We start from the raw sequence: 22,221 nt of genomic DNA, 5'->3' as shown, positions 1-22,221 counted from the left end.
TCTCCAACGTTTGTAAAATATTAAATAAAATTTTAATTTTATTATTTGTTACATAGTATAATACGTAACCAAAATTATAATTTTTAATTGTCCATTCATAGTACAGGTAATTATTAAATACAAAATCCACATCAATTAAATCAAAAATGAAATGATTAAATAATTGTGGCCTCAATTCACCTGCCATAATAAATTTCTCCCAAAACGTCACCGTATACAGATTTGTAGACCAAAAGAAAATGCATAGAGTAATAATTAAAGGCATCAAAGCCTCTAGAACATGGACGATGCCTCCTGTCCTGCTTCGCCCCTTTTAATCTGCACACTGCTGGCGAGCTTGTCACTAGAATCTTCCCCATTTCTCTACAAACGCAAATGTCGTATCTATCAACACATCATCAGAATGTTCAAGAACTCAAAACTTCCCTTCTTTCCTCGTGTGTATAAATATCCCAACTCGGCAGTGAGTTCGATTGTCCCTTGCCTGTGTTTTTAAGTTATATCAGTCTCAAACAAGCTAATTGACGCTCTCTTGTATTAGTATTACATCATGAGACAGCAACTCGACTTCATGCGACTGCAGCTGTTGCTCTTGCTGTGTTACGCTGCCTTATCCAATGGGTCTTTGCTGCCATTCATGGATCATCCAGGCAGTGGCAATTTGTTATTTCCTGATCCGTTCCGGGCGCTCGAGCAAATCCCACTTGGCCTCGAGAGGGACGAAAGCCTGGCACTGTCTCCAGCCAGGGTAGACTGGAAGGAAACACCCGAAGGTCATGTGATCATGTTAGATGTGCCAGGGTTGAAGAGAGAAGAGCTCAAGATTGAAGTTGAGGAGAACCGGGTGCTGAGAGTGAGCGGGGAGAGGAAGAGAGAGGAAGAGAAGAAGGGTGATCATTGGCACAGGGTGGAGCGATCCTACGGCAAGTTTTGGAGACAGTTTAGGTTGCCTGACAACGTAGACTTGGACACTGTCAAGGCTAAGCTGGAAGATGGTGTGCTTACATTGTCTTTGGCTAAGTTGTCTCCTGACAAGATCAGGGGTCCAAGGGTAGTCAGCATTGCTGGAGGAGACGACAGAGAACCTGCCAAGCTCAATAGTAGCGAAGCCAAACAGGAGCTCTAGATGTTTTTTATAATTAACCTTGTTAATGTTGAGACGAGTTTTTGCAGGAAATAAGGTGTTGTGTTTTTAAGTAATTTCACACTACTAATAAGAATGGGATGTGTGATGTAAGGTATAGCTGTTGTGTAACTTGTGTTCTCTTGTAAGTGAGATGTGGAATGGATGGAAAGAATAGACTCCACGCTGTATGCTTGCATTTATTCATACAGTGCAGTAATTGTTCAAACATTAAGAAGAATAACGAAATTCATGAAATTACATACAAAAATACTTTTCGTAATTGAAAATCAAATTAATTTTGTGAATAAGAAAATACGGAAGTATAAGTTAAAATAAGTTCATTTTTTTTAATGATAAATTTTAAATTTTAATCTTATTAATTAATGGGGTCTCGTTGAGATTAATCTCAAATGTATTATTTTGCAAAATTTCGTAAATCTTTTTTTTTTATTAAATGGAAGAAATTTAGAAAATCTTATTAACATAAATACAAAAGATTAATGATATATCTTTTTTATAAAAAAATGTAATTATATAACTTTTCACATGAATTTTAATTATTCACTATAAGTCTATATTAACACGATTAATTAATCATATTTTAAATAAATTAAGTGGATTTAACACAATTGAAAAATGATTTATCTATATTTATGTTAATATAATTAATATATGAAATATGCTTATATTAAATTCAAATTTATTTATACTGTTTATATCGAATTATGGTTTTGTGTATAAAATTGTAACATTTTAATAAAAAACGGTAAATAAAAAATACATTTCATTTCCTGACCTTTTCGACCGGCAATGGTCAAGAGTGGAGCGCCTTACCGTGGGGGGTCAAAGCAATAAGCGTTAGAATTTAGGACATAAATGATAGAACGAACCAACAGGCGAGAAACAGGCAGACCAAAACTGTGAAGATGCAATAGATTTTAGAACACGGCAAAAAATGATGGCAAATGGAAGCAGCAGATTGGGACTGAGAGGAACCAATCACCAGCAGTTGACCTCCGCTCGACGAGTTCTAAGAATCCCAATCATATGCAGATGCTCCCCTGACTTCACCACCCGTTACGCCTTGCTGGGACTTACTCCCTTCGCCTCCAAATCCGACGTAAACCGAGCCTACAAACGTCTCGCTTTGAAGTATCATCCTGATGTTTATAAAGGGGAGGATGTCCCTTGTAAAGATAAAGCATTCAAGGAGATTAAATCTGCCTATGAGGTGAAGTTATTATCCTCTTACTGGCTTTTGGGTTTGCCTGTTGATTCATCTTTTGGTTTAATGTGTTGCAGCTGATGTACGTTTTGGTTTGTTGGTCAATGTTGAGATAGATTTACGAGTTTAGCTTCAAAGGGTTTCTGTGAAAGTACTTCTCAAAATCTATGTCAGTTAGGCTGGATATCTAGCTTATATGAAAATAGATGTTTTCAGAATTTCCAAGGAAACTATCATGCATTTGGTATGGACAAAAAGATTGCAGAGTTGGTTGGCTGGCATATACTCTTATCCTCTTGGTTGGCTTCCCTTTTTTTTTTTTTACCTTGTATTAATTGGGTACTGAAACAAGATCACTTATAGGTGCCAATGGGTTGCCAGCCTAAGTACACATAAGGTCTAAAAGTTCAGCATTCTATGCATCTATAACTGTTACCTATTAATGACAAGGAGATCAAGTTCAATAATCAGATTGTACATGTTTAATCTTTTGGCATCAAAGGACCCCCTATGACAGCAAAATTTCAGCCAAATTATTAGTAATTCAGCCCAACGCACATCTCATTCCCTAAAAATGAAAGTGACTGCAGTAATTCTAGCTATACCCACCCCGCACAACAGTAACTGGTTTCACCCAGGATGAAGCATCTTTATTAAGTTGGTACTACTAGGAGCATATGAGGTTGGAGGAAACCATTCAAACACAATAGGATATCTGTGAAAAAGGCTGTGGTTTAGAATAGGTGAACGTCCTGAATATTTCATTTCTTGTTTTCTAAACAGAATGCAATAGATAAGCCAAAAGAAAAAGAACATAGGGCAAGGTGTATACAGTTGATGTTATGACGTTTGAACAGGATATTTCTGCATTTGTCAGCCAAGGAGTAAGATCTGTAGGATCTCATTGTTACTGGCAAAAAGTTTTTCTGCCATACAACTTTTTGTTTGACTGAACTCTCCTGCCTCTCACTTTGAAACATTGGGCAAGCATCTGATAGCCCTTGGTGACATGTCTAATAAATATCAAACATTTGCTAAGCAACTGGCTTCACAGAAATAAATATTGCATAGTCTTGAACTCAACAAAATACATGATTTTAGCCATTCAACTTGATACCATTTGTTAATATCTGATCCAGACATTATTGCTAATATGTTTTGTAAATCGATTAGCTGGTTTATATTGAAATTACATGAACTTGGCTCATATAAAATCGACAATTTGGGAATCAAAGTCCTCATTTTCTATTCATTGTGGACTATTAAATAATGGCACTTTGGAGGAAATAGAATGTCCAAAGCATAGGCCTGTTGTGCATATTCCTTAAACCTTGCTGTATGCTCTTAAATTTTATATTAGTTGATTGAAGCTATCTTTTGTGATTCCTTATCTTTCTTAATGTTGCATTTTGCCTAACTTTCAAGTTGCTTTAGAATCTTTCAAATACCTGACACCTAGCAAGCAATTTTCATTTTTGCCAATGAAAAGAATTCGAACTCAAAATTTCTTATTTAAATACCTGTCAATTGTAATCTGGACTCTTCTACAGGATACAGTTGACTAAGATTCTTGTAGTCGTCTTGCACTTGTTCCTTTAGTTCCAACTTTTGGTTTGCTTCTCAGCCTTGCGGGTTGGCTAATATTTTGGCAATATTTAAGCATTTCAATTCTTCCCCATGCAGTGCCTGATGCAGAAGTTTGAAGCAGATGAGTTGCAAACTGAGAAGGATTTTGATGAATATGATGATTGGGAAGAGTGGATGGGATTTGAAGGAGGGATACCTGTTATATACAACCCCTTCTAACTTAATTTTGGCATTTTTTTTATGTCACTTCAAGTGATCTGCTACTTGTTAATAGCTTCAGAACTGCTGAACTGCTTCAAGAACTATCACTGTAAATTGCTTATACCTGAAATAGGAAAAGAAGAAGTAGAAGAAAGGAGGTTGTCATGTATTTTTGCCTCTTGTTTTCCCTTATTCTACCATTGAGGCAAGAAGCATGTGCAATTCCTATATATGTTTGAAATGGTAATACTACGCTGAATGTTATGCTTGTAATATTTTGAGACAGTTTCCCATTGGCATTCACCATCCTTATTGTACTAATACAATTATTCCAGATCCTTTTTCATCAAGAGTAAGGGCAGAGATTACATGATTTAATATTCTAACTCCAAATAAATATAAATTTTTGGTCTTGTTTTGCATGGTAAAATCATTAAATAGCAGGACCTCTCCTTTCGAACTCAGTTGCAGTAAACTGAGGACCCATCCGGGAGATGAAGGGTACTACAGTGTTTTGAAGCTAAGCAGCAATTGTATACTGGATTAAGTTTCTCATCACCTGGTGACTTGCGGGTCATGTACTCCACATCTAAGCAACAGGGAAGGCAGGCTTTGGCTTTTAAACTTGCTGCTGAAGATAAAACTACAGCTGATCATTCAACCCTGGAATCAATTAATATTATGCAATATGCTTAAAATAAGGCAAGGTACTTGGAAAGATTAAGCATGCTCATGTTCCACGACCTATGATTATGAGCTGTAGAAGAAGTGCACATTGTCAGGACTGTAGATTGAACAATTGATGAAGGAAAAAGGATGCAAGAGTGAATTAAGATTTCTGAAATTCTTATTGAATCAAGAATTGATTACAAGCTCAGATTTTATAGTTTCAGATCCGTTAATATTATTTTAACTGTTTTTCTTGCACTTTGTAATCAGTCAAAGCCCTTCCCTCCATTTTGACCTCTTGCTTATTTTTGTACTACTTTTTGTTAATCTATAAATGTGACAAATCAAGTTACAAATCCTATTCTGATTAAATTAATCTGTTTTAAGGTCATACGTAGTTTAGTAAATGAACAAATTTCATTAACTGTTTTATGTTAATCTATAATGTGACAAAATCGAGTTGCAAATTTTAAATATGATTGATTTAATTTGTTTTGGGATCATGGGTATTTTAGTAAATGAATAAATTTTGTTAATTTGTTTGTGATTTTGAGGCGGGATGTTTACTTTAAAAATTAATTGACGTGAGCTAAACCATGATCAAAACTTAGAGATTTATACATATTTTACCTTAAATTATATTTATATATACAGAATATTTTTAATTTAACAGATGTGAGATTTCTTCTATCATCATTTCAACACTTTCCCTCATGTGTAAAGACTATAAATTTATCACATGACATGAATCAACATACGAGAAATTCACCAAAGTTAGGCGTGACAGATATTAAAATGGAGTCCCTGCCAATGGGTTTAAGCCCCACCCCAGCAACAATTACAAATGACTTTTAGAGATGTTTCTTCATTAATCTGATATGACATTTAAGTTTGTTTGCCCCCCAGAAATAGTTGAGTCTGGTAGGAAGTTAACATAATGTATACACGTATACATGCAAATCATTTGACCAGGAAAAGATAAACCAAAACTAACCCCGTTAACTATGGAGAAGAAGAGATCAGCCCTTCCACAGATTTGGAATGAATTTAACAGGAGAATGTTGTGAGAGATACAAGTCTTCCTGCACTGCCTTTTATTCAGGTGTGATATCCTCAACTCACAGTCATTAATTATGCCTCCCCTCTCTTCATTCTTTTGTTAATCCCAGTATCTTAAAGATTGTTTTTACAAATCAGTGCATATTAAAATAGTCAGACATGAGCAAAAGTGCATGATATAGATCTCCATGAACACATGTTTTAGTTATATTTCAGAGTGTTTTCCATATGAATTTCCTTGCTGTGTGACAACCAAAGCAGCAGATAAATTTGTATCTTACAGTAAATTCTGGGAATGTAATCTATTTTCTAGTGTGAAGACATTTCAGATTTAAGGCATATGTGTAGGATTCATCACCTTTGACAAACCCTTCCCCTGCACCTTTCTTCTTCTGATGCAGCTGATTTTTCTCTTGATTCCTATAAGTTATGGTGTACTTTAATTATTGAAACCTGTATAGTAGGTGTTATTTATCACACCAAATACAAAGCTTTCTACAAAGTTTTCAACATTCAATTCTCTTCTTTAGGATTGTACTTTTCTTTACTTTTTCTTGGTTGTTTACATTTTTTAAAAGAATTTAATAACTTACTGATACCAAACTGGAAGCCATTGTTGTTTTCTGAAAGTTACAAGTTAATACTTGCCAGAGGATTCAAATTAACAATGGTATGGATCACAATTCACGACTTGTTAGTAATCATGTGAGAAAGCCAAGGGAACATCAGAAAGAAACCAAATAGAAATAGTGATTTTGTGCATTTTCCATGCTTCCAATGACCTTTTAGCTTTTGTTACTGAAACTGGTTGTTCTAACTTGTCACAGTATCAGAAACTTTAAGCAATATTTCCTTGGATGGTACCTTTAAGTACTGCAGTGATGAAGTTCAAACTTCCTTTTTTGCTAGTTGTAGTGGCCCAAACTTAAAAGTTTGAAACATCTACATCTCTGATATAATCTACTAGGAACTAATCTGCAGAAGCATTCTCTGAAATACTCTGCGGGATAAGTTGTGCAACAGATTATTGCATATCACTTGCCAGTGTATATCTTCCAATGAGGTTGTTTAACTTGAGCCTATTTTATATCTTCCTGAAGTCTGTTCAATCTCAATTTTTGTTGGTTTTCTTGTGACTTCTCTAGATATTCTTAGATAATGGCGACCATGGAACCTTTTAGAGGGCAAGGAGGCATTCAGATGCTGCTAACTGCAGAACAGGAGGCCCAACACATAGTTTGCAGTGCAAGAAGCTGTAAACCTACTTCCAATTTCATATCTCAAACTGATCAAAATTATGATATTATTGGATGATTAGTTGACTAAATATGCTGCTTGAGTAGCTAATTTTGTTGTTTAATTAGAAGTTATCCCTCATCATATGGCACTCCCCTTTTTCCTTACAGTTTGCTTATGTTTTCCCTATTTCCATTTTGATGTGGCTTTTCACTGAAATCATGCATTGCTCAGTGAAGATGGCTAGGCTGAAGCAAGCAAAAGGAGAAGCTGAAAAGGATGTGGCCCTTTATCGCTCCCACATGGAAACTGAATACCAAAAGAAAATTTCCGAGGTACATACTAGCCAGTGGATGAATTATTTGCCCCTGCAATCATTATTCTGGACACATCTTTTGCCACAGAATGTTCATCTTCATAACCTTGATTTTACTTTATCTGCTGTGTTGGCTTGAATCATTGCAGACAAGTGGAAGCTCCGGAAACACTGTGAAAAAGCTTGAAGAGGAAACTGAAATGAAGATTAAAAACTTGGAGGAATCAACCTCGAAGGTATCAAAAGAAATAGTCGACATGCTCATGAAGCACATTACAACTGTGAGGACTTGATACATGGAGGTATGTGAGTCTAAACCAACACATGCAGAGCATTAGTCCTCTCTTCAAATTTTTCTTAATCTACAGAGAGTTTAACTATTGTCCATCTCATTGCTGAACTTTGACTTCATTCAGTAAGGGAGACTTAATTTTCCTTGCACGGCAATAGGAATTATATTATTTGCTATATGAACACAAGGGCTGTGTCCCTTTTGCAAAGATGGTTAGAATTCTTTTCCTAAAGTCTATAATAACTAAAGAAGACCCCCAACTGCAAAGAGATCAACTTATTAGCCAGTTTTGTTCTCTTTCTTTCCTCTTATGATGCTCTTTTGATCCGTTCATGTACTTTCTGGGGTTGGGCGTCAAATACATGATTCTTTCTAGGAAAATTTCTTTGGGAAGAAAGCAGATTCAGAGAAGGCCTCCCCAGAAGCATCTTACCTTTCATCACTGCATCAATTTATCTCTGTTGAAACTTAGCATTTCTATACTTTCCAGTCGATGAACAGTTAAAAGAGACGGTATTCTGAATGATACCGTTAAAATTAGGCGTCGACTGATGGATTAGATTTCCTATATCATATGAACATGCAGCACTTATCAGGTTGATTATTTACGTTCTCATATTATTCATGCCAATGTGCTATATCCCAAGTTCCTAACTTGACTCCTAGTTATTCCTTTAGTCATATTATCATGCAATTAAGCAGGTTCCAATATCACCTTATAAACTTTATGTGGTTGAAAATGGGGCTGTTGTGTGTTATGTAAGCAAACCCTTTATTATTATTTTTTTATCTATGGCATGCTATTGTTGCTCCAAGATCATCTTTACTGTAACCATGGCAGCCTCTTCCATCCCAGTCTGCTAATAGTAACTTTATCTTTGTTATTGCAGAACACAATACGAAGCCGGACAAGAGAGTTATTGCAACACATGAAGGCAGAACTTGGTGCCCAAAATTTTATTCCATCTGTGTCTTTGAGTGAAAGCTCTTTCTATCTCACATGCACACAACTTTGAGATATTTGTTTAATTGTTCTGTAATTGGCAATCTTTGGCACTGAAAATAACTCTTGTTTTAAAAGAGCCTCTTAACATTTATGAAATTAGGACTTCCCTGTTAAGTCTTTACTTTGACTGCCTAGTAAAATCTACCAAAAAGTGATATAATCAGCTAAGAATTGTTCCTAATACAAAGACTTACAAATTCTCAACTAGAAATGTTTAATGTTGACTGTCAAAAACTTGTAAAACCTAAGGCTAGCCCAATTAAGTCCATGCCCATAAAAGAAAAAAAAACACAAAAGCAAATACCTCTAGCACAATTGGCAGAATAGTATTGTACTGTTTCAAAGCAGCCAATGGTGAAGCTAAAACACTGCAGGCATATTGAAACACACTCAATATTTTTCTTTTATTCAAAATTGAGGACCAGCCTTCTGAATGATGCCATGTTCATAAAAACACCAGCAGTAAGATGGGCTTGCACAAGCAGCTTCAATGCTGGAAGCAATACTCAAATTTGAGAAATTTATTGAACCCAAAGGGGGAAAATACAAATGCAAATAATTAGTATCCCAATAAAACACTTCCTGTTAAAAAAGATTGCCTTAAATTGAAAGAAGAGAAAAGGTACACCCTTTTCCTTTGAGTGCTTAGTAGGTGGGGTAAGAGGTATTTAGAGGTGGCCTAGCAAAGCTTTTAGAGATATATGATTTACCCCATCAGTAAGGATTCTTTGATGCCCATTCTTTGTGCCATGCCACCACCTTTCTCCTTACCCAACCTCCTTAAGAAGCCAAGTACCCCTTTGTAAGATTGCCCATTAGAACCATCACCATTTTGTGATGCCTTGGTTACTAGAATGCCTGTCCTTATCAACAAATGTAAGGTTTTTTATAGATTTTTATTATATTTAATTAAATTATTATTATTTTATTTTAAATTTATATAAATTTTTATATATTTAATATTTATATTAAATAATTATATTATTATATTAAATAAATATACTACGACAATGTTGTTATTACATGTTAATATAATATAATAATATTTTATATTAACGTCATATAATATAAAATGATAAATAATATTTTAATTAATAATTATTTAATTAAAAAATTATTTAATTTAAAATAAAAATATAATAAATTAATTAAATATAATAAAAAATAAAAAATATTTATATATTTTTAAATAATTTTAAAATTTTTATAAAAATCGTATCAAACATAAATGAAAGGTTTGCTTGAAAACTATAAAAGAATTGAGCAATTAGCTATAATTATCAATAAATAAATTAGTTTCTCCTATACACAGTTGTGTCTCTCCTGAAGCAAAGAGAAGGAATAAAAAAAAAAGGGAAAAAATAATAAAAAAAAGCCCGTCCCCCATTTCTAGCTGAAAACTCTTTTCAAGCAAGGCTCGTAACTTGAAATACTCGAAAAGCAAAACAAAATCGAAATCGGATGAATTTTTGAAAGGAAATTTTAGGGTTTCCATTTCATTATGTCTTCGATAAAGATGAACTCCTGCAACAGCAGCAATGGCGAGAGCAAAAACGGGAAGAGCAGCAGTTTAGCAAGCGTAAACCAAGATCTCGGCTTATACTTCTTGGAGCTGGCTCGGCTTGGCTCAGCTAAGGCTCCGACGGAGATGGAGGAGGATGAGGAGGAGGCTCCGAAAGAGCTCAACACGATCAATAGCTCGGGAGGATTCTTGGTGGTGGCCACTGATAAGTTGTCGGTGAAATATATGAGCGTTAACCTCCATGGCCACGATGTCGGAGTGGTCCAAGCCAATAAACCGGCTCCAGTGAAGCGGCTGCTTTATTACTTTGAGATTTATGTGAAGGACGCTGGGGCTAAGGGACAGATTGCTATTGGATTCACCAATGAAAGCTTCAAGATGCGGAGACAGCCCGGGTAATTTAGGGTTTTTTTTGTTGTTTTTAGAAAGGAGTTTTAATTGGAGTTATTGGTGTTGTTTATCGTTCAGACTTAGCGTTTTGTTTTGTTAATTTGAATTGGTTTGCATATTTGGTTAATGAAAGAAAGAAAAGGGGAATAGTAGAAATGAAGAAGAAGAAGAGAGTGTTTTTGAATTGTTTAGTTATGGAGCAAGAGAGGGGAAAAGGGGAAAGTTATAGTGAGAATTTATTTTCTTTTACTTCTGATTTTTAGTTTTATTAGGTAATTTTTTTTTTTAATTTTTGGTTTGATGAGGAAAAGGCTAAGCAATGAGGAAGAAAGTGTTTTAAATAGGTAATGTTTTTTTTTTGAAAGATTTAAATAGGTAATGTTTATGTTTATTGAGTGCAACATAGAAAAGAAAAAAGTTTTAGCACTAAATAATTGAAAGTGCCACACTTTGCTGTAGTAAGAAAAGGAATGATCTTTTGTTGAGGAGTTTTATCTTATTGTTCTTTCATTTCAATTGAGTTTTTGTCTGGTTTTAAGGAGAGGTTCGGGAAATTGCCAGAAATGAATAGAGAAGTAACGCCTCCTATGTGAGAGTATGTCTTTTTAGTGCTCAGGACTGTGCAGGAAGAAAATAAAGAGAGGAGAATGGTTTTCCTTTTTTTTTTTTATGTTTTTTTTACATTGTTAGTGACATTAGCCTTTTCTAAGGGAGAAGGAAATGTAATCAGGAGGACATCATTCAATTAGGTCTGCTTAGTTGGGTTTGTCAATTTTCTGAGAAAGTGTAGGTAAATAAAAAAGATTCATTTGTCTTGACTTCTTACTTATATATAATACAGAATCAAAGTATTCTTCTTATCTGAGGCAGGTGGGAAGCAAACAGTTTTGGGTATCATGGGGATGATGGATTTTTATATCGTGGACATGGAAAGGGAGAGGCTTTTGGTCCAACTTATACAACAGGAGATACAGTTGGTGGTGGCATAAACTATGCTTCACAAGAGTTCTTTTTCACGTAAGATACAGTTTCTGCCATGTTCTGTACATAGGAGCACTTGTGCCTTGTTCATCTATGTTGCTTGATTGTAAAGCTCGATTCATTTCTGAAGGTTCTCATGATTTTGTGTACGCATTATGTTGATGCCAGTAAAAATGGGACAATAGTGGGAACGGTTTGCATGGTAAAGGAAATCAAGGGTCCCTTATTTCCTACAGTTGCTGTTCACAGCCTAAATGAGGAGTATGTCTTACCTTCTCTTTTGTATATTTATATGAATTCTCTCATTATATGTTGTAACAAGGTACCCATATTTGCAGTTAATGAAGATAGGAATAATAAAAATATCATCTCTCTGTTCTTTCTTCTCTAGTTGTAGTTTTTCGATCATGTTGTTCTTTTGCTACATGATATTTGAGGTTTCTCTTCAATGAATGAGCAGTGATGTGTTAGTTATTACACTTTTGTTTCTGGTATTGTCCAAAGTTGTGTCTAGCCTACAGAAACTACTTTTGAGGGGTAAATTTAACTAGAAATTGCACTTAGGTTGGTAAAAGATAGTTGTTTCTTTCTAGAAACTCAGTTGTAGTAATGTTTCTGCTTGAACTTGTTCAAGCATATTCATGACAGTGAGGGAGCAAAAGTCAGTTGCAAACTATTTATATGGCTATTAACCTGAGTTGAAATAAAATTTTTTGAGGTGGTCTTGAGCTTGAATGTGGCTTGAACAAGCAAATGAATTGATTAAGCTGAAATTGAGAAATTTGGTGCTGGACTCAGCTCATCTTGTTTACATCCTTATCATAGGGCTAGTTGTGCTTTGTGTTTTCATCTATCAAATATACCAAACATGAGCTTGCTTCGGTGGCAGTTGAGTTGAATTTTATTCCTACTTGGTTAATGAAGGCATTGGGTTTGTACAAAGGAATTGGTGTTTTGTTGATAAGAATAGAGGGCACCATATAAAAGATGGTTGGAATATATAAAATGATAGTGTAAATTGCTAAAACCCTACATACTTACAATCTCCTTTTAAATTTTTTTAGAATGCAGACTTCCCGTTGATACCTGCAAAAGGTGTGGGGAGTTGATTGATACCACAAATGACATCTTGAGAGGCAAATTTTATATTTTCAAACACTTGGGGTATGTTGTAATTAGGCTATATCATCAAGGGGGACTTTTGTGTTTAACTCAAAATGGTAAAATTATGCCTGTTATGATTGTTATGTTCTATGTTGAAAGTGATGTTTGTCATGATTCTGTTAGATTTAAGAATTAAATGAACTCTTCTCCTTCATTGCATGCTTGTAGGTTGTCCTTTCTAGTGATTGGTGATCAGTGGCTTGTTTGTTAGTTAGAAGCCTCTAAAAGATGCAATTATGATACATCTTCTCTATTTCTTTTGATTTTTCCCCACTATTTCTTTGGTATTTATTGTACGTTTTCATCACAATGCAAGTAGTTACTGTCAAAGTGGTGATGGTTTTGAGTTGTACAAAATGAGTTTTGATTTCAAATTGTGCAGGGTTCATGTCAACTTCGGGCAAAAAAAGTTTGCTTTTGATCTGAAGGCAAGTTATGCTTTAACTTTTTCCAGCATATGCAACCTGAGTTGCAGTATACCTTAGTTCTCTTAGCCTGTGATATTAAGTGATTGCTTTAAGGTTTTTAGTTCTATTTACCTATTTATTATTTTTGTTGTCATACTATTAGGAGTACGAAGCTCAAGAGAGGTTGAAGCAGCAAATGACAATTGAAAAGATATCTCTACCTCCAAATATTAGTTATGGGTAAGTTTTATCATTCGCTGCTAAATAGCATTTTCTGCTTTGTGTGGTTTTGCATGTCTTTCCCAATGTGATCAACTATTGAATGATATGATGTTTGTGGTTAAAGAAGTGTCCAAAATCCTTAAATTCAAGGTACTACTTCTATAATATAGTACTTTCTGTAAAATAGAAGTTTCTGGTTGAGGCGTTGATGCTAATATTAATTACATGCTCTTAGAGGTGGAAAATGGGTACATTTGGATTGGGTCATTTCAGGTTTGGGTTGATTTGTGTTCGGATCGTCTCAGGTTCAGGTCTATCCATGTTAGGGTCCTTGACTTTTTTGTCAACTCGGATTTTGTCGGGTTAGATTTCAGGTTTTTGGGATAGGTTTTCGGATAGGTTTTCAGGTTCAGGTTCATTTTTCCACCTTTACATGCTCTTGATTCTTGATAATGAGTCTGTCTTCCACCTTGTGTTACATCATGGGTGTAAGAAGGCATAGGAGAATTCTGTTGTCAAATTTTCTACTCACGCAAGTATATATATCAAACAGATAATATATTGGCAAGTACTGTGTTGATCCCACAAAGAATTGATCTAAATTTTTGTTAAATACTAAAATTATAACAATTTAGTCTTATTCAAACAATTGAAATCAATTAATTAATTAAACTAAAAATTAAATAAAACTAAACTAAAAGTCTCAGCAATAATAAATAGAGAAAAATCTATTTAAATAAGCCTAGGATTACAATATGTCTCACACTTCATCTAAATCTGACTTATCTCTCTTATTTTAATGGATTGAATAGCTAACCTAGAGTCTTTAATTATTTTTAAGTCTCTCTTGAAACTTGTATAAAAATATCTATTTTAATGAAACATTATAGTTTTATGTGAATTGAAATTAAAATAGACTCATTAAATTCAGGCTCTAATCTGGGCTACATACGGCATATAGGCATATGCAAATTCTATACACAAATCAATTTATTCATCTGAGCAACTAAATATTATCATATGCTATTCCTACTTTAGCCTACACTAAACTTCTTTTTCCAAGTTATGTTTAGGTTTCCTAATCAATTTAATTGGTAGCTAAACAATTAAAAGCATTAAGAATAGATTGGAATAAATAAAAGAATACCATTGAAAATAAGCAAGAAAGAGATCAAAAATTTATATTAAATGTGAGTTCAATTACAATCTTAGATAAAAGAAATTAACTACTCGTCATTGAAATAAAAATCATCCAAAGTTTAACCTTTAAAAAATACAAGAATAATAAAAAGAATAAGGGAAAAGAAAATAAAAATTGTCTGTCTTGATCTTTTAGTCTTCCACTTTGGAGGTGTTAAAACCCTATTAGGACTCGTCTTCCAAATCATGCCTCAGTCCACAGCCTTTTAACAGTTGGGCTTAATATTCAAAATTGGGCTTTCAACGCCCTGGCATTGGCCTGACTTCAAGTCTTCATGAAAATTCTGCTGCACTCTGTCGAATTTCAATGCAAGTTTCTCTAACTTCGAGCTGGAATTGGACAAAGTGGTCTTCATGAAAGTTGTAGTTTTATCTCTTATCTTTCCAATGGCTCAAAAATAATTTTATTTAGACATTTGAAGTGAAAGTTACGTTCAAAATACTGTAACATGTACGAACAGAGCTTTGATCCTTGAAATACCTTTCTTCACTAATTTTAAGCCTTATTCCTTATAATCTTGCAAAAGCATAAATACTAATAAGTAATAACTAAACTAAAGCAAATAAACTTAAAAATAGCATAAAATAAAATAACTTAATAAAAGTAAATAAATTAGAAAAATAACTAAAAATAACTAAATCTTAGCTTAAACTCAAGAACTTAATTAGTTTTTAAGAACAAAATGAGATAAAATAATTCTATAAAATAGAATTATCAAATTCTAGAAAGGGTTTGAAGCACCAGAGTCGAAGAGAAAGTATTCAATGTTGAAGGATAAAATGTTATGCTAAATCAAGAAAATAAAAGCACTGCATGTAAATATCATGTAGTTGGAGTTAATGGTGCTCAGAACATGAAGTTTAAAATGATAGATTCTTAGTTGTAGAGCCCATGTTGAAGTCATCTACTGTCTCTAGGTGGATTTAAAAGTCCACCTGAGAACTCATCAATCTATCACATTAGACTTAATTAGTAGTATAATGTGGCATATTTCTATATCTCAATATAATATTTTTGATCTTAATGAACAGACTTGTTCGGTCCTACTTGCTACATTATGGCTATGAAGATACACTCAATTCATTTGATCTGGCTAGTAAAAGCACTGTCCCTCCTATCTATATAGCTAAAGAAAATGGCTTTGATGAGCAGGATATTGTGTATGCACTAAATCAGAGGAAGACTCTACGACAGGTATTGACTTGCTTGACAATTAGACACTTTTATATTACAGTTATAAGTAGTTTTGCATTGCCTTTTGTAGGAGCTTTTCCTTTGATTCTTCTGATGATGGTATTTGGGGTACTGAGTTTCTTATGCTGATTTTGTAGTTTGGGAAATTTTATTTTCTTCTAGGATGTAGTCAATTTCGTACATCTGGTTGGAAAGGAATGAGAAAGTCTGGATGGGCTAGGTGTGTTGGAAGATTGGTAGGATGGAGAAGGTTTGAGATACATGACTGAGGTGTTTTAACTCATGGTATTAACTATGCCTCTTCCATAGCTAGTGGGGATGTTCATTGATATACTTTTTGTACATGTTTGCACTAGTGCACTTAGATTATGTGGATCAAGTTTTGATTGATAAAGAGATGCATGAACCACCCTACCTTCACATCTTCCCCTAAGCCTATATGTTATGCAAACTTTCACTTTTACAACCATAGAGGCATAATTGGTATGACATGCCATTAGTTGATGTTAAAAACTATAAAGTAACCACCAAGCTGTAAATAGCTGCAAATAGTGGTCTTGGTTTAAGCTTTGGACACTAGGAAGAATGCTTCTTCCTCTGTTCTTTACCCTCTAAGTGTTGTAATTCTCTTTAGTTTTAAAGTTTAGTAAAAGTTCTTTATTACTACATTCTCTTGTTTCTTTTTTCCTTTTGGGTAAGTATATTCTCTTGTTTCCTTTCCTGTATCGCAAGAAAAATGTTTGCAAGCTTTCTTATACTGATTTAAATCGGAAATTCTTCATAATAGTCTGGGTGTTACTATCTTGGTGAATTCCTTTTTGATTTAAACCAGACATAGATGGTATATGAACTAGACCATCAGATGGTGGCAATATAATAATCCTGAGTACATGCCAGTTGTAAAAGATATAAAAAGAGTAATTTAGGTTGAGATAAGAAAGCATGATTCCAACTGATGAGGGACACTGCATGTTACTTGATGTCACCCTTTAAGGTGTGTGTTTATGTTGCTTTAAGTGGTAAGAGCACGATAAGTGGATGACATGTTCAGCAAATCTCCTTTGCTGTTTTCTAATACAGAAACCAACACTATTGACACCTGATTGATAATGTATTTAAGTTTAAGAACTATTCATTAATTGGAAAAAGAGAAGAGATAATTTGGTCAATATCATGATTCTGTTGTTAAATAAACATGTTCTGAGTGTTACAATGATTTAAATAATGAATGTATAAATTGTTTACCTCGAGGTTCTAGTTTTGTGGGGCAAGCTAGTGTGACTGTCAAGTTCACTTGAACTTAGTAACAAAAGTGTTCACCACTCTGGAGTCTTCTGCTACCGGAGTTCTCTAGCCATTTGGTGCACTTTTCTCTGGCATTCTTGCTGGTTTTGATTTCCCTTCCATAAATTTGATCTCCCTCACTTTGTCCTTTTATTTCTTTTCCTTGCCCTTTATCTCCTCCATTGACCACCTATTACTCCTTTGAGTTGCCCTTCTAGTCCCTAACCTGAGAGCCCAACCTTTGGTTTTCTGACTTCTGTCATCTTCACTGTCTGCTTTCTTCCCACAATAAAAATGAAAAAGAAAAAAAAAGAAGGAGGAGTCAGAGTTTTGCCATTGCATTTTCTGTTTAGTGGATAGTTCCATCAAGTCAACATCATTGTGAGATGTCAATATAGCTTGTGACAGGTAGCCAGTGAGGTGACTAGATTTAGATCTTTTGAGCATTAACCATAAAGTTGGTGCATGATGTGGTACATCCTTCATTCAGTGTGTTTTAGGTTATAAGGTTCTTGTACTGCTGTTACTTTTTAGTCTCTGGTAACTTGGGTGTAAGCTACTGTTTTCATGAGAATGGCTGTTTCCATTTGACGTAGATTCCATATGATGTTTCATAAACGAATATTATGTTTGTTGTTCCAATGCTCCCCAACACCCACAACAACACAACAAACCCCCCCCCCCTCCCCCACCCCCCCCCCCCCCCCCCCCCCCCTTTCAAAAAAAAAAAGAAGAAGTATGAGCCAACTAATGAAATATGTTTTTACTGCTGTTTCCAATGCTGGCTAATCATTGATGATATGAGATATCCACTTCAGTTAGCAGAATTCAAATCATTTTCTCTTTTTTTTTCCTCAAAACTATCTAATTTTGATTATTTGGTATTTGTCATCCATATGCTTTCCTTTTGATCCCTTTTTTTCAGCTGTTGCTGTTCTAGTTAAGTTAGTGATTATTTCATTTTTCTTGCCAATGAAGCTAATCAGGAATGGCGAGATTGATGCAGCCATTAGCAAACTACGTGAATGGTATCCCAGATTGTTCAGGTGTGTACACAATTCAGTATTTTATACTGTTGTGAATATACTATATAGATTGAGTGTTATAAGAACGTTAAAGCATGCTGGCAATGAATATGCACTGGTAAGGCATGTATGTTTTCCTTAACATCATTCCAGAACTTTATTTATTTATTTATTTTTGTTAGAGTATTTCTTTTTGATGCAGGCACTTATGGAATTTTATTTTATTAAGTATTTTCATTAGCTTAGGATTTATTTTCTTTATTTTGTTTAGTTTGAGATTCTTTTTCCTATCTTTATTAGAATTTTAATGCTTTTAAGTCTTTATTTAGCATTAGGATTACTATTTGATTAGGATTTATCTTCGCTAGTATAAATAGGTGATCCTAGATACAAGATTATTATTATTATCATCTTTGTTATTTTGAATATTTATTCAAGAGGATTCTTTGAAAAAGCCCAATTATCTTTCTATTGTTCCCACACAATCAGCCCTATTCTAGCCTTAATTGTTGAATTCTACTTGGCTTAAACCTCCAGGCTACATCATCTTTTTCTTTTTCTCTCCCTTAATTCCTTTGTTTACAGGTTCCATCCATCTTTGGCTGTTTGTTCTTTATTTTTTTTTATCAAATCTATGGCCATTGGGAACTTAATGAGTGCCCTGCATGGATTATTTGGATTTAATGGGAAGGGCTTTATTTTTTGATATCAAATCTTACTTGCATTTGTGCTTTTTACTTTAATAATTCTTTTCTTTCCTTCTCCTCTGTCTCTCTCTCCATCTGTTATGACAGGTTATTTTACTTGTATGGATATTGTATGATACATATATAGTCACATGTGAATGAATTGGGTTTCTTTGGGGAAAAACGAAGAAAACACTTGTTCTGCCTCTGTCGGGATGGAATTGTAACAGGTTTAGTTACTTTGGAGGAGTGCTTGGGATAGGGATGTTTAAACTGGGTTAGTTAGTAAGGGATACTGCAGAACAGGTTAATGTTCATGGCATTCCATCCTTGGAATAAAAAGAGAGGGAAGAGGGACTTGGAGGGAAGAAGTGCATATTATATCTACTGGGAATAGTTACATTGAGAGGCTAAAAACTCCTAATTACTCTCAGATTTTAAGGTTATGCCTGGATATTTAAATCTTTGCCACAGCATTTGTGATTTTCCTTGTCTTGTATTTGCTTGCTAATGTATAAAGATTGTGTTATTGTTTCTTCTCACACTCAAATTTAAAATGGTGAAAAAACTGTTGAGGAATGGATTTAGTTGTGTTGAGGCAATATTCTATACTGCTTGTTCATTACTCAATGAACTTGATATGGTTAAGACTTTTTTGGATTGATGTATAATCTTTCTGTTATGTCCATTTACATTCAGGAAGAAAAATCTGCTACATGCTTTCTGCTACACTGCCAAAAATTTATTGAATTGGTTCGGGTAAATATTCTTTCCTGTATATTGCTTGTTTACTCGTATCTTTTATTTTTACAACAAGATACTGATTACAGAAAAATACTTATATGTCATGTTTTAACATCTGATGAAAAATAGTTTGATTTGTAATATTTTCTAAGAACTGGATATACATTGCTTATTTTGAATTTTTTGATGCATTTCTAGCCTAAATTATTGTTTTGGTTGGGTTAGGAGACATATTCTGAATAGAAGCCACAAGAAATCCCAGACTTGCTATAACACTACTTAACACTCCCCTCATCTATAGGCTCAATATCAACAGGTTTTCTTTCCCTTTTTTTTTTTTAATAATTGGAGAAAGGGGGATTCGAACCCTGCTTTTTAGGCAGGGAGATCATGCACCAACTAATGAGCTAAATGCTCGGGTGTAGGCTCAATATCAATAGTTGAAACAAATGGTCTTACCATGTTCAACGGATGCAGAAGAACAAAATACAAAAACCAAATAATATAACAAATAAGCAAAGAAACAACTTTTGAATTCTGGCATCATATCAAATTTTGTGGTGAAGCTAATTGTTATTTCAGTAGGATGTCTATAATAAAATTGAACACTGTAACAGCTCAGGTCTGGCGCTTCAGTTGTTGACCCTCATGCAATAGGCTTCTTATGCTATTGTGTGATCTATATGCTCGTGATAGGTTAATTGTAATTGGTGATAAAGTATGTCATCACATTGATATGTTTGGGTACCTTGGGTTCTTAAATGTAAAAGATGTCTCTTTGCCATTGTCAATTAGTTTTAGGATGCTTAGAATAAAAATTTTGACGGTTTATGCATGCTTGTATAAAAACATTGCATTGCTTCATTTATCTGATTTTACAAGGAAGCCTGAAGAAGTTGTATGCACATTGCAAAACCATGGTAGCATGGGTAGCAAATATTGCATGGTTATTTATCAACCAAAACTGAAAGAAGTAAAAATAAAGAAAGGAAAAAACCTGCATGCTTATGACCTTTGATTCCTGAACAACACAGTTTATCCTTGTGTGTTTGAGATGGTATGTTAGTATGAGATGATTGATGCATATTTGTATGTTTGTTGAGATATATGTACCTGATGTGTGTAGGTTGGAGCATTGGAAGAGGCTGTTAAGTATGGAAGGATGGAATTGGCAAAATTTTTTGGGTTGGATGGATTTGATGATTTAGTGCAGGTAGCACGAAAATTCCTCTCTTAACTTTTCTCTTCAACCTATTGAGCTTGCTTTTAGAATGTGTGACATGACAACATTATCGTTAGGGATGTGCTTAGTATTTGAAATTACTTTTATTTGGAGCTTATGTTAACGCAGTTGGCCATGTTTTAGCACACCATAACTGCAAATACAAGCTTGATATGATTTGGTTCTGTTTAGTGCATAGGTTTAAGAAAACCAAGATGCACAACTCGTCTTTTCCCCTTGTGTGTTTTTAGATAGTGATGAGCAATTGGTCTGGTCTGCATGTATACTTGTATGCATCATTTCTGTGTGTGCGCGCGTGTGTGCATGTTTTCTTGGTCTGGCCTGTTTGTTCGATGTTATCTTTGAGCTGAGAAAATTAGAGCCAGATCCTTATTTTTTCAGTTGCGTCCAAAGCTAATATTTAGTTGGTTTTCCTATTAGGACTGTGGTGCTCTGCTGGCATATGAACATCCACAGGAGTCCTCTGTTGGATATCTTCTTGAAGAGTCACAACGTGATGTTGTGGCAGACACAGTTAATGCTATGATCTTATCGACAAATCCCAATATGAAAGATCTGCAAGGCTGCTTACATTCTTATCTTGAGAAACTACTGAGGCAGCTAACTGCTTGCTGTTTGGAGAGAAGGTCGGCAAATGGGGACCAGGGTGAAGCATTCCATTTGCATCGGGTTCTTAACAGTGGTAAAGACATCAAGTCCTAGCTGATATATGTAAATTGCACCACTCATCTTTTTCTGTTGATATCACCAATAGATCTTTGCTTAATACCCTTCTCAATTTACAAGTCACTGAATTGGTCTTACTGTCTGCTATACGGAGTCGAGCACCCCTTTGGGTTCCCCCACTCCCATAAAAAAATCGAGGGTTCTACGTTCTCTCTAAAGATGGGGTGTTTTCTCCATGTGCTTGTAAGCTTTTTTTCTTCACAAACTTATCCTTTACATGAGAGTTTTCAGATTTGCTGGATGCAGATTACACTGTGAATATTGTAGGTGAGACATACACTTGAATGTGATTACAGACGCAATTCTATCAGTTGTATTGGGAAGATTCCTACCATTGGTCGTCATTTGATTGTTGGTAAGAAATCTTGTTTAGGTGTAATGCTGTTAAAGAATCAAGTTGGATGAATAAATAAGTAGTCAAATAATGCGTTTTATCACAGCATAACAAACAAAGAAGATATAATACTTAAAAATTGTTCTTAAACTAATTAAAATTTTTTTATTTTTTTTATTGTGTAATAGATAAGACAATACAACTGTTTTGATATTGTAGACAATATCAAGCATTGGGAATCGATTATTTAGGTCGTTCCTAGTTTTTTCCTTTCTCAACATCTTTAGTTTATTATAATAAATTTTATGGATCTTATATCTTAATTTTTGGAAAGTTTAGTTTTTGGTGGAAAAATTCTTTAATTGCTCCATAGTAAAAAAA

At 34.4% G+C, this 22,221-nt stretch overlaps 5 protein-coding genes across 6 annotated transcripts; 4 read left to right on the top strand and 1 right to left on the bottom strand.

Annotated features, from left to right (window-relative positions):
* The first annotated feature begins 329 nt into the window (after nt 1-329).
* On the top strand, nt 330-1,286 carry ATHSP22.0 (HSP20-like chaperones superfamily protein). Its single transcript, XM_021433180.2, has one exon. It carries the CDS (start codon nt 551-553, stop codon nt 1,124-1,126), a length of 576 nt encoding a protein of 191 aa, XP_021288855.1. The 5' UTR covers nt 330-550; the 3' UTR covers nt 1,127-1,286.
* Nucleotides 1,287-1,954: 668 nt separating this feature from the next.
* LOC110420030 (Chaperone DnaJ-domain superfamily protein) lies at nt 1,955-4,517 on the top strand. Its single transcript, XM_021433181.1, has 2 exons — nt 1,955-2,357; nt 4,035-4,517. Exons 1-2 carry the CDS (start codon nt 2,082-2,084, stop codon nt 4,155-4,157), a joined length of 399 nt encoding a protein of 132 aa, XP_021288856.1. The 5' UTR covers nt 1,955-2,081; the 3' UTR covers nt 4,158-4,517.
* Nucleotides 4,518-6,481, bottom strand: LOC110419579 (serine-type endopeptidase inhibitor). The gene is made up of 3 exons (XM_021432678.1): nt 6,461-6,481; nt 6,226-6,304; nt 4,518-4,788 (listed from the first exon to the last, which is right to left on the bottom strand). Exons 1-3 carry the CDS (start codon nt 6,479-6,481, stop codon nt 4,601-4,603), a joined length of 288 nt encoding a protein of 95 aa, XP_021288353.1. The 3' UTR covers nt 4,518-4,600.
* On the top strand, nt 5,822-8,808 carry LOC110420032 (V-type proton ATPase subunit G1-like). Its single transcript, XM_021433183.1, has 5 exons — nt 5,822-5,910; nt 7,013-7,122; nt 7,338-7,438; nt 7,569-7,721; nt 8,602-8,808. The coding sequence occupies exons 2-4, from the start codon at nt 7,026-7,028 to the stop codon at nt 7,710-7,712; spliced, it is 342 nt and encodes a 113-aa protein (XP_021288858.1). The 5' UTR covers nt 5,822-5,910; nt 7,013-7,025; the 3' UTR covers nt 7,713-7,721; nt 8,602-8,808.
* A 1,188-nt stretch (nt 8,809-9,996) lies between these two features.
* RANBPM (SPla/RYanodine receptor (SPRY) domain-containing protein) lies at nt 9,997-21,747 on the top strand. Of its 2 annotated transcripts, none has more exons than XM_021433184.2 (10): nt 9,997-10,634; nt 11,500-11,646; nt 11,779-11,871; nt 13,157-13,202; nt 13,345-13,421; nt 15,636-15,798; nt 18,061-18,132; nt 19,493-19,552; nt 20,664-20,750; nt 21,201-21,747. In XM_021433184.2, the coding sequence occupies exons 1-10, from the start codon at nt 10,219-10,221 to the stop codon at nt 21,480-21,482; spliced, it is 1,443 nt and encodes a 480-aa protein (XP_021288859.1). In that variant the 5' UTR covers nt 9,997-10,218; the 3' UTR covers nt 21,483-21,747. The 2 variants fall into 2 exon arrangements, with proteins under 2 accessions (XP_021288859.1, XP_089640210.1); XM_089784084.1 differs by having other exon boundaries at nt 18,061-18,128; nt 21,201-21,340.
* The last annotated feature ends 474 nt before the right edge of the window (nt 21,748-22,221 follow it).

The sequence above is a fragment of the Theobroma umbraticum genome, unplaced genomic scaffold (genome assembly GCF_002168275.2).
Source record: "Theobroma umbraticum cultivar Fairchild unplaced genomic scaffold, ASM216827v3 scaffold_67.0, whole genome shotgun sequence".
Taxonomy (NCBI): Eukaryota; Viridiplantae; Streptophyta; class Magnoliopsida; order Malvales; family Malvaceae; genus Theobroma; species Theobroma umbraticum.
Note: the sequence above shows the minus strand (reverse complement) of the source record. Positions and strands in the feature narration are given on the sequence as shown.